At 35.1% G+C, this 12,777-nt stretch overlaps 2 protein-coding genes across 3 annotated transcripts in view; one reads left to right on the forward strand and one right to left on the reverse strand.

Moving 5' to 3' along the window:
• Nucleotides 1–1,218, reverse strand: part of LOC130825444 (hexose carrier protein HEX6) — a 3,224-nt gene extending 2,006 nt beyond the window's left edge. The window contains exons 1-2 of one of the 2 annotated variants that reach the window (XM_057690682.1): nt 867–1,003; nt 1–510 (exon numbers count right to left, since the gene is read on the reverse strand). The exon at nt 1–510 is cut by the window's left edge and continues 167 nt beyond it. In XM_057690682.1, the coding sequence (XP_057546665.1) occupies nt 1–184 (184 nt within the window). In that variant the 5' untranslated portion in view covers nt 185–510; nt 867–1,003. Of the gene's footprint in view, nt 511–866 lie in introns of both variants that reach the window. The other variant, XM_057690681.1, reaches the window with a different exon arrangement.
• Nucleotides 1,219–1,883: 665 nt separating this feature from the next.
• On the forward strand, nt 1,884–5,484 carry LOC130824820 (putative disease resistance protein RGA3). The gene has a single exon (XM_057689838.1). The coding sequence runs from the start codon at nt 2,128–2,130 to the stop codon at nt 5,482–5,484; it is 3,357 nt and encodes a 1,118-aa protein (XP_057545821.1). The 5' UTR covers nt 1,884–2,127.
• The last annotated feature ends 7,293 nt before the right edge of the window (nt 5,485–12,777 follow it).

The following is a 12,777-nucleotide window of genomic DNA, read 5'->3' on the forward strand; positions in this document are numbered from 1 at the left end:
AAGCAAAAAGACCAGCAACATAAAGAGAAGATGTGAATAAAGTCAATAATTCACTATTGAATTTACAATAGTTGCTAACTTTGTTGTCTTCCTTCATTTTAACATACACGTTATGAAAGAATTTCTTTATGAATGGCTCCATTGATGTGACTCCACCTGAAAGTTTGTTACACATAGTCCACATTAGAGGTGTTTAAAATAGACTCGATGATCCGATATTTATCCGATCTTATAATCGAATCTGACTTGACCCAACGTCAAAATGAATTTAAAATTATGTAAAACTCAATGTGGACAATAATCCTGAGTTTGAACCGACCGGAAACATGTGACCTGAAATCAACCCAAGTAATATAGATCCGAATGAACACCTCTGGTCCATTATCCATATATTATGTTAGATGGTGAAATGATCCTTTGTTAGCTAGTACTATTGGAATTCAACCATTCGTTTAAACTATCAACATATCTCTTCATACTTGGCGAATGAGGGATGGATCAGATTTGAACCTGCATATCCAGGAACTAATTCAACCATATTTTACCAAAAGCTTAAGTTGATGGTAGAAGGTTTAAACCACAATCATATAACATATGGAAATTATTATAATTATTTTATGACTCATAATTAGATTAGAGATAGACCCTACCAATATCAACACTAGTAACAAGACTAATAAAAGGAGTAAAGAAAAGCTCATACATATATATTTATATATGTTTCTAAGTAACTAGACGATTTAGTCAAATGTAAGCAACTTCATCTCATAAAAACGAGGAGATTGTTTCTGATGACTTATGATCACTAAACCGAATGGACAAAAATGTGCCATTTAATATAAGTAATTAGTTAGAAGTAAAAGAACCTGAAATTCCAATGTCATAGCCAAAAATGAGTCCTCCCATGGAAGCCATCATAGAGGAAACTATGACAAACCATGTTAACTTGGCACTATACTTATCAGTACCTGAGTTTTCGACTGCAAAACCTGCCATCAGATCATAAGGTGTATATGAGTCAGTCTTCCTTTATTTTAAGGGGAAATGAAATTATGTGGTAATATAAGGAATAAGGAATAAGGAATAAGGATAGAATGAGCAGCAGACATCCTTGACTGGTACTCCCAAGTCCTACTGATTACTAGTACTGTCACTTCTGTTTGGTATTTGTCATGATCAATACTAACAAATACCACACAAACACAAAATAAGACATGGAAGTGGAAACAGCCCCTAAATGGGTAAATGTACCAATCACGAGTTTTAAAATAATTGAAGGATTTTTGAACCACAAGAAATTGGAGCATGGAGGTTTCAATGTTGACCATTACGTTATTATTATCATTATTTGTTACATCCTCTAAATCAAAGTATATAAAAGATCGTCTTAAGCACCAATTTTATCAAGCCAAGTCATTCAAGCTAGGTGCGCAAAATTAGATATCCGATCACATGATTAAAATTTGCTATGTGTCACGCTATACAATTTGCTATATTTTTTTTTCTTTTGGAAATTACCTCAAAGGCTGCTCAAACTCTCTTGCTTATTTTGATCTAAATATTTAAATCATTCTTTATGTCGTACTTATATTTTAAATATTATTATTATAAGTGAAATTATAATGCAAAAATAAGATATTATTCAAAAAATAAGATCATATTGCATTTTTATTCAAAAAAGTGTTTCCTATAGTGAAATCATTGTTGTTATACTTTGGTTCGTTTCACGGAATATCTCTTTTCTTTGGCTAATATTTTAAGTTTACCTCTTGTGAGATCAAAACATCAGTAGAAAATTAATTGAAAAAACTCTAGAATTTTTTTTTATTTCTTTAAAACTCACATTACCACAGATATTATTTGATGTATTGTTTTAGGAGTAGTTATTTACAAACTAAAATGAACCAAATTCGATTTGGACTTGAACCGTTGCCTGGATCTACACATGACTCATGTGCCATGTGCAGCAATTCAAGGGCATTTCATAAATGTTTATATCAAAATGGATTTAATTGCATTTTTATTCACTAAGATTCTTAATAAAAGTCAATGACTACTAGTCTTAATTTAACCTAATCCCATTTTCAATCTTGTTCAGTCCTGCAATCTTTGATTCAGAAACCAAATATGGAGTTGGGGACATTAATGACTGTTGCTCAAAATCTGTTTACTGCCCTGCAATGTTCCGAGCTTAGAGACATTTGTTCCATCCTGGGTTACAATTCTCAACTTGATGGCCTGCAGGAAACTGTGTGCACCCTCAGGACTGTGCTAAAAGATGCAGAGAACAAGCAAGACCTAATCCCTCATGAATCACTACTCTTGATTCAACAGCTCAAAAACGTTCTTTATGATGTCGATGATCTGCTCGATGAGATTATTACGCTTGCTCGACAAAATGGGCAAATCGAGGGTAAAGTAGCCTTCGACAAGGTGCACATATTGTTTTCTCGTTTCGTTTATGGTATGTCTGATGGTGTTCAGAAAATCAGAGAGAAGTTGGATGCTGTTGGCATTGATCATAATCAATTAGGCTTCCAAGTTGACTCTGAGCCTATCAAGACGAGAAGGGAGGAAACCTGTTATTACCTGTTTGGAGGTAATGTCATTGGAAGAGAGGATGATGTAGAAAAGATAGTAAGTTTTTTGCTGAATCCGAACACTTATAATAATGTTTCTGTGCTTACTATTGTGGGGATGGAAGGGTTCGGAAAAACAGCTCTTTCTCGACTTGTCTATAATGACGCAAGAGTCACAAACCCGACTAAATTTTCATTGAGGTCATGGACTTGTGTCTCTAATCACGATCAAACACAGTTTGACGTAGACGAGATTTTTCGTGACATTCTGGCTTCAGCAACTGGTGAGAATCAAGAAGAATCCACTTCAGATTGGGTGCAAACCCAACTTCGGCATAAACTTGCTAACAACAGATATCTTCTTGTCTTAGAGGATGTATGGACGGATAATCAAGATCACTGGCTTAAACTGGCAGAGTACTTATTGAAAGGTCAGAGGGGAAGTCGGATTGTGGTAACTACACGTTCACACGAAACTGCAAGAATTATAGGTGGGGATTACACACATGAACTGCAAGGTTTATCAAAGAAGAATGCATGGTGCTTGTTTCGAAACATAGCATTTGGATTGGAACAATCAAGCTCCTATGAGGATTTTGTCGAGATTGGACAAGAAATTGTTGAAACATCATGTGCAAGAATCCCTCTTGCTTTACGGTTTGCAGGAAGTCTATTGTATGGTCAAGATAAGAGTCAATGGGTACTATTTCAGAAGTTTGGTTTCAGAGGTTGCCAAAAAGACATCAAGTCTATATTGAAACTTAGTTACCATCAACTCGAGACCCCACTAAAGAGTTGCTTTGCTTTTTGTGCGTTATTCCCTAAAGACTTTGTGATACGGAAAGAGTTGTTGTTAAGCCTCTGGATGGCACAAGGATACATTGTTCCGGGGAGTGATTGTCAAAGAATGGAAAATGTTGCCGAAGAGTATTTTTCAATTTTATTGAAAAGATGTATTTTCCAAGATGTAACCCATGATGAGTACGGTGAGATTTTCTCCTGTAAGTTGCACAATTTGATGCACGATATGGCTGAACAAGTAGTAGGAAAAGAAGTGTGTGTAAAGTCCGTAGTCATCAACAATTTGGATGAAGAAGTTCGACATCTATCACTTAAACGAGGTATATCTTCCCATTCCCAATATGTTTTCAATAAGTCCCACATTCGTTCGTTTTTTTCTGTCAACAAATGGTGTGTAGAATTAAAGATTGAAAACTTCTCTTTGGATTCACTACTGGAAAATTGGAAGTGCCTAAGGGCGTTGGACTTGAGCGATTCAGACATGAAAACTTTACCCGAATCAATTGGTGAACTTTTGCATTTAAGGTTCTTAGATCTTTCCGGAAATGAATATTTGGAGATGCTCCCTACATCAATTGTTAAATTATATAATCTGCAGACATTGAAATTAACAGATTGCAGAAGATTGAAAGAGTTGCCACATGATTTGAGCAAACTGATCAGCCTCAGGATATTGGACACAAAGAACTGTTATGAGCTGACCCATATGCCTGTGGGAATGGGTAAGTTGAGTTTTCTTTATATGTTAACAAGGTTTGAAGTGGGTGGAAGAAGTTTAAATTGGGAGCAATTTTTTGATGAATTGAATGAAATTAAAGATCTGAATAACTTGAAAGGTGAGTTTGTTCTGTCAATTGATTTCCCTACAGAAGTTAAGGACTATGATAGGACAAAAGGAGAACATTTGAAGAACAAAAAGCATCTTAATAATGTCGTAATCGATGTTTGGGGACACAATAGAGATGAAGAATCAAACTTAATGGAAGAGCTAGAACCACATTCTAATCTTAAGGGACTAGAATTGATTGGATATGGTGTGAGAATGCCGAGTTGGGCAAAAGGAAATAACTTGATGAATTTTTTCCCTACTCTCGTAAGATTGCACCTTTCGCAGTTTCGTGTGGTTAACTTGATATGCGTTGGAAATCTTCCGCGTTTGAAATCCCTTAAAGTTGAGTCTTTGAGAGAATTAGAGTATATGATTGATTATAACGCGACAACAGCATCAACTGAGATGTCATCCGTAGAGGGATTAGTATTATTATATCCTTCCCTCGAGTGTCTTGAGTTAGAATGTCTTCCGAAATTGAAAGGATGGCAGACAGCAAGGAATGAGGTGAACGGGATGGAACCATTATTGTTTGCTCGGTTGAAGAGGTTGAGCATATATAGCTGCCCAAACACGAAAACTGTTCTGCTATGTCCTGTTTTAGAAACGTTGCGATTACTGGACTTCAACGAAAGACTGCAGATAAAAATATCGAAGAAAGAATCAGGGAATCAGAAAGCGGAAGCAACTAAAACTCCATCTCTACGAGAGGTAGAAATAAGCAATGTGACATGGCTGAAGTCACTGCCCATTGAGACTTTTCATTGTCTTAAAAGCTTACATATATCAAACGACGAGCATATGCTAAGTTTGAATGATGTTAGGGAAGTGTTCTACAGCTGCTCGTGTTCCCTACAACAGTTGAGTTTTTGGGGTTGCACTAATTTAAGAAGTGTTAGAGAAGGATTGGAACATCTAACTGTATTGGAATACTTAAAGTTTGGGAATTGTGTGAATCTGATCTTATCAGGAGAGGATGATATACACAATAATATGATGCCTTTTTATCATTCCCTTAATTACTTGAGATTTCAGTGGCTTCCACAGTTGGCAGATTTGCCTGATTGGATGAGATTCTTGACATCCCTTCAAACACTTGAAGTTGATAGTTGTGGAAAGCTGAAATCCATTCCGAATTGGATTTCAAGACTGACGTCCCTCGGACGACTTTTTATCTATGGTGGTGCAAATGGTCTCAAGGAAAGGTGCCAATACTCTACAGGGGAAGACTGGCCTCACATTCAACACATTCCTTCTATAGAAATCAGGCCATGAATGGTTAGTTACATTGGATAAAATGACAGCTTTGATATCGAGACTCTTTATTTTAGCTTAATTATTAGCATCGAATCCTTGACACTCCGATAGGGGTACTACACTTGGACACGTTTTCAAGACCAAAAATATTGTAGTGTATTATTTCATTATTTAAATACTCGGATATGTACCTGTATCAAAGAGATCATGAGTCCGAGTAACAAAGTATTATAAATCTTGAATTGTTAGTCAAAGTGTTAAAATTGCGGTAGCAATCGCGGATCGTGAGAATGGAAAAAAAATTTCTATTATCGAGGTATGGGTCGCAATTGTTATACAGGATTATAAGTTTTTATAATTGGAAAAATTACCAATAATAATCTAACATTTACACGATTTTCCTATAATAATCTCTACTATTGATTAATCATAAATAATCTAACTTATTAAGTCACTTATCCAAGAATGTTGTTGTGCAAATTGTGACCTATTTTTATAGGTAAATGAACAAAAAATAGAAAACTAATATAAAAAATAATAAAAAATAAAAATAAGCAAACTCATTCCCCTCCCCACACTCTGCCCCCCTTTCTCCCCCAACCCCAATATCACCTTTACCTCCCTACTAGTTTCAGAATTTCAGGCCCTCAATTCTGACGTATGCTAACACCACCACAATTTAAGGTAAGGTTATTGGTTTGGAAGTAAATGAGTGATTGTGGTGGACACCCAAACAATTTCAGCTTCATCACCTTTAATATCATCATCTTCATCATCCAAACAAAGGCCGCTCATGAGTGGTAGGGAGAAGGGATGGGATTAGGTTGGGAGGGGTAGGAAGATAGGTTTGGGAAGTTATTTTTTTGTGGTTTTTTAATTAACTTTTTTATTTTTTCTAATTTACTATTGCTTTAACTTTTTTTAAATAAAAATTACTTTTAGGGGTGTTTGACAAATTAGCATATTGAGCAATTTTAGCTTATTTTGATAAAATAGAAGGTTCGGTGGTTAAACTAGCTAATGTTATTGTTTGATGAATTAGCTCGTTGAAACAGCTTATTGATACGAATAAACTGTTTTTGAACAAGCTGCTTATAGCAGCGAGTTCAAAATCAATTGGTCAAACCAGTTAATAAAATCAGCTGGTTAAATCAGCCACTATAATCAGCTATCAGCCATTTGCCAAATACCCTCAATATGTTATTGGTCACTATGGAATGCTCTTAGAAAATATCACTTAAATTTTAAATAATTCATGGTTTCAATAGTTGGGATTATTGTTGAAAAATCGAGTAAAGATCGGATTATTTAGGGTAATTTTTCCTCTGTAATTTTCTTTTGAACTGATTTTTTTAGTAATGTATATTTAAATTTTTTAAGTCATTTATCTTAAAAAAAAATTGTAGTTTGTAATTGCATAGTAAATATTGTTATATATGTGATGAATGGTGATTGTAATAAGTTAATATTATAACCATTAGAGCAAAATGATATGAATATTTGTTACCACAGTGTAAACAGTTAAACATTTAAACAATTATTTAATACAATTCATATGCATTAAATTAATATTACAATCTTATATTAGGAGATTAAGTCACTACTTGTAATCAAAACTAAAATGAAAATCGAGGAGGTTCTTGTTGCGTATTTTCACAGTTTGCATCATAATGAGTTCTCTTATGACTATCAAACAAGAATATACATGCATCATCCATCCATAATTGCTCATTTTGACTTGAGCTAGAACTACCTCCATACTATGTTACTAGGACTCGGATACGGGTATCGGATACTGGTGTGGATCCTAGTGTCCGGTACGACAATTTTAGAATTTCAAGATACGGGGACACCGTCCTATTATCAGATACGAGTACGGAGATACGACATATAAATTAAAAACGTTCTCATATATGATAATAACGATAAATCTCATATAAATTATCAATAAAATTTTAGTTTTTCATAATATCCAAAATTAAGATAAACATATAAAGAAATGTTTCACTTAAACAACGATGCCAAGCATAGAATTCTAGAATTAAAATCAATCGAAGGTCATTGCTTCAATAGCGGGTTCATTAAGAGATAGCTCTGCAAATTCCAAAGGATTTTCAACAAGATTATCTCCTCCTAAAAAAGACAAACATCGATATACTCCTTTTTCCTCGAAAGCAATCTCAAATTTGTGTGAATATAAACTAAATCTTCCAAAGTTTGAGTCTTCAGTCAATTTCTCTTAATGGTTTGTATAGAACCAAAAGAACTCCAATTTCTTTCACAACATGAAGAAGAGGCAGGTTGTGAAAGAAGATTATATGCTAAGCTTTGCAACAATGGATTCGATGATCCATAATTAGTCCACCAAGACAAGGGATCTTCATATTCTCTTGCTGCCATTATATGGGGTTCACCAAATTTACCCAAACTTCTTCCATATGCCCCGTATTCTGTGATTGCTTGATGTACCTTTTCTTCCTCATTGAAAATCCTTTGTAAGCACTTAACTCTATTAGTTGAGCTCTCTTCATCCTCATTGGGAGCAACTCTAGTAGTTATGTTCCCTCCACCTTATAGCCATTTCTCACAATAAAATTTAGGAACCAAAGAATGTGCCAAACAATGAAGAGGTGTGTTGCTCTTGTTCCACCTATCTTTTATAACTTGTTGGATGGCATCAAAAAATTTACATTGGTCAGTAAGTACATCTAACCCTTCATGATTAAAAATTCTTATTTTCACTTTCTTAATCATAGTATCCCACAAATCATAAACCAAATGTAACATAGACTTATCAGCAGTATCTTCTGCTCTAATAAAATTCATCATTGGCTCAGTGAAGTAAAGAAGATAATCTAATTGGTCCTAAAATGTGTCGCTAACTATTAAGTCCTTAACTTCTCATCCTATAAGCTCAACTGGCGCTCTTCCATTAACCTTAAAATTTTTCCAATCGGGATCCATCACCCTTTTTTCTAACTCATCTTTTACTCACCTTAATCTATTGGCCATCACAATTTTTGAAGCTAATCGTGTTTCTGCCACCTTTAGTAGCTCCACATTAGAATAATGATTAAAAATTGATTTTGACAGGTTATGACTAATAAAAAAATTATTGATGTCATTAACTTGTTTTACTAACTTTAAAATTCATTCACACTCACTAAATTGGGAAGACTTTTTGAAGGGTTCACATATGGCCTTAACAGCCAAATTTAAATACTGGACAACAGACGGTGTCCAAAATATATGAGGATTTTTTTCCTCTTCTGGAGCTCCAGCGGCTTTATAATTTGTAGCATTATGGGTGATGATTTGGATTAAATTAGTCTCTCCTATATGTTCAATGGCTTCAAAAAAATACCTGCTAGATACTTCGCATCTTTGATCATGACATCACTTGTATCAATAGCTTTGAGAAACAACGGTTCAGAAGAAGAAGCAATCATAAGGTTGATCATTGGCTTGGAACTCATGTCTTCCCATCCATCCTAACATATGGAAACTCCTTTCTTGACCCAACTGTTTTTTAATAGGTTGAAGTAACACATCCACATATTATACCACCCCTGAATTTCTGACCCCTTATACGAAACCAAGACCGCAAAGGATGGGGGCAATTCGGGTGTTACATAACAAAAAAGAAAAGAAATAATAATAAACTTTAATAATGTGAGTAGAAATTTCGATAGCATCTCTACTAATCATCGAACATGTGGTAGAGCAATTTAGTAGATCGTCGTTCCAGTGTCAATGCTTGCGTTCTAAAATGACTTAACTCTTTAAAACCATACAAAGTTATAAATTACGCAGCGAAAATACAAATATACAAAGGAGGACATAAGGCCTCATAACAAAACGTATACAACCAAAGTTTACAAACGATAAACAATAGCTACCAAAACGAAAGATAATGGTGTGACACAGGTTATGCTTCACCCTTATCACTCTCCCCCAATGCAATGCAAAAGAACCTCCAATACCTGCTATGCCTATCTATGATCCTCCGGCTGCTTGACGTCAAACCAAAGGCCAATGTGTCATAGCAGGACTATCATAGAAAGTCATCAAACAATCAAACATAAACACAAACACGTATACGTTAGTAACTAACATCAAATATATTAAGGCCAATCTACTAAATAACATGATATTATACAACAACATAAGATGATTTCATAAGACACAAGCACAAATAGTAACCGTTTACGTCCTTTCTAACCCAAACCATGTGTTCATGGGTAGAATGCAGGTCTTCACACTCCTCTTCTGAAAACATAAACTCTTGTAAAACACGCGTAGTATCAACTCAACCAAGGTATTAACAAATTACCAACACCTGACCTTATAGAGCTTTTCTATCCTAAAGTGTGATCATAGTCTATCTTTGGGACTGGTTACTCCCTTGAGGTAACTTAATTTAGGCGCACTTCTCACTAGCATAAACTACTCTATCATTGAATAAATTTTCTATCAATGAGTAAATTTTTTAGCAATGTGTAAGCTTTCTATGAAAGAATAAACTTTCTATCAATGAGTAACATTCTATCAGTGGATCTTTTCTCCACTACATGGCATAGTGACACGGCCAAGGGTGTTATCGGCCACCCGATGCCCATAGCAAAGTATGAGCTCATAGCCCCTCCAGCTAACCCTCTCGGATCCTACCTTTGGGAAAAAGACACACTGGGGTACCAATCCAGTGAAGAGGCCACCATATTGGCGTTTGTAAAGCCCGCAGGGTAGCACCTTAGTCAAGGGGCAGTATCGGCCAACCAGTGCCCAATGACAAAAGTATGCTCATACTCCCCATACGGTGATCCCGTCGGATCTCACCTAGGGGACTACTAAATCAATTGGATATAATCCAGTTGAGTCACGCCAACTAATTGTAATCTGATGCTTAATCGAATGGGAATAACTCCCTCTTTCTACTATTAATGAGTGCCCTGGGATAGCAGAATGCCAAACCCACTGAACAACTCAAACGAAGTACGAAATCCACCTATAAAGGAGTCATTCTAACTCCAAGTAAGACATAATCTAATTCTTAAATAAATAAAGGGGTGGTCCCCCCTTCTACTAACACTCTCATTCTCTAAATCACCCGATGCATATTATCATGATAAACAATAATGTCTTAAAGCAAATTGCATATAAGGGTTAGTTACTATGTGTACGTACCTGTAAGCATCACTGCACGACCAAAAAGACACAAAAATCACCCAACTAAAGTTCTACCTTCCTCTTATGAAATGGGCACCTATATAAGTTAGGAGTAGAACTAATAAGTCCACTTATCTACTTTGTCATACCAACTAAATGTCAAACCACTATCATCCATTTAAGATAAGTCTCTAATTACTCTAGCACGCACATATCTCATTCAACATAATCATAATCATCAACTTAACAACGGCACAAGTCTTTCCATCACTTCAAGAATAGAAATATTATGTGAATCGTTCCTTTACATCAACTAAATGTGAGTTATATTGATTCATGTTACTTTAAAAATATAACAAATCACACTTAAATCTTACAATGTTAATATGACACTAGTATGAAGATAATGACAAATCTTAAAGTTATCACATCGCGATATCATTCATTACATTCTCCATAGTTAGAAAATCTACAATCAAAACATCACAACAAGTAACTTTAGCAACCACCAACGACAAATTGACGCTATGCTCATAACCTCTTTTATAACTTCGATTACATCCTAACAAGAGTACTTGTAATTAATCAATGATCAAACAACAACACTTAACAATTATCACTCCCAATTAACAACCAAAATCACTTCCATAAGTCAACTACAATCATAACCATTATCAACTATCACTATCACAACAATCATCAACCAAACTAAATCTTAAGACAATTTATAAGGTAATCCAATCAGTCATCACAACCACCAAATGTAACATAAAAGCACACACCATTAATAATTTCATCCCGAAATCAAACCCTTATTAAATCATGTTAAAAGACAACACCTTTAACTACTACCCCATAATAAGATTCGTTAGAAAAAAAATATACAAAATCAACACAAAACACATAATTTGATAAGATTCTAATTAGAAAGAAGAATAAAATCAATGGAAAAAGAGGAGATGGCTTACTATGGTGAAACTAGAAAAGGAGGTGAAAGGATTGGTGGTTGTTGTGATGGTGGAGTAGGTGGGCAACAGTTGATGGTGGGGGACCAAACCACCCTAGCTGCTGGTGGAGGAGGTAGAAAATGCAGCCCCTGGCTGCTAGAGGCACACGTGTAGCTTGACTGCTGCCGATGGAGGACAAGGGGGGGTTGTGGCTGCAGGTGGAGCGCTTGTGCGGCTGGTCGACAGTCGGCTGGTGGCCAGGTACAGCAGTGGCGCACAGGGGAGAGGGGAAAGAGAGAAAGAAGGAAGGAAGAGGGAGAGGGAACCGTGATTTTCGAATGTGAGGGGCAATGAGTGTTCTCACTTAAAACCCTAACCCATTCTTTTTATTTTATTTACTTATTTATTTATTTATTTATTTATCTAGATTCATATTCCTTTGAGGCCAAACTAAGAAAACTCACCTTTGAGTACTCACAAATTTTAATAAAATAATAATTTAATTTAAACCTCTTTATTAGTAATCGCAAATCTTTTTTTTTTAATATAAATATGCTAATATTTAAATTCGTATATGAAATAAATTTATCTAAACTAACTCAAAATAATTTATATAACTATAAATCTCCAAAATCGATTATAATAATAATTATTAACGTCATAAAATGACAGGGTGTTACACATGTGCTCTTTATTGAACTCGTAATGTCGTTCGAATTCATTCATATGTAGGAAGAACATAGCCATGAAGATTTCCATTTGCTAGAGTTTGAGAATATTCTCTAAACCATGGATTTCTAGCAAAATTTAAAGATATTAAACCTGTGTAAAACATCAAGGCACACAATTTGTCTGCCTTGCCTCTTTCGGTGACACTAAAGAGCTTATTTAACGGTCCTTTTCATTTTTTTTGGTTGAATCAAATTAGAAACTTCAGGTAGAGTAATGTACTCATTTTTCTGTTTCGCACTCAAGGCTAAAGATTTACTCATTTTTTCAGCATCATTGTCTTCTTTTTTTCAATTGTCTAAGACTCTAAGAGTATCATCATCAACTTTCCTACAAATTTCAAATCCATGACCTGAAAGCTTTAACAAATGTGCTTTCACTTTAGAATATGAACTTGTCACCTTTTTATTGCAAAATGTGCAAGACCATTTTCTATAATTCCCACCTTGACCAACACCAGGAGCTTCCA

The sequence above is a fragment of the Amaranthus tricolor genome, chromosome 10 (genome assembly GCF_026212465.1).
Source record: "Amaranthus tricolor cultivar Red isolate AtriRed21 chromosome 10, ASM2621246v1, whole genome shotgun sequence".
Taxonomy (NCBI): Eukaryota; Viridiplantae; Streptophyta; class Magnoliopsida; order Caryophyllales; family Amaranthaceae; genus Amaranthus; species Amaranthus tricolor.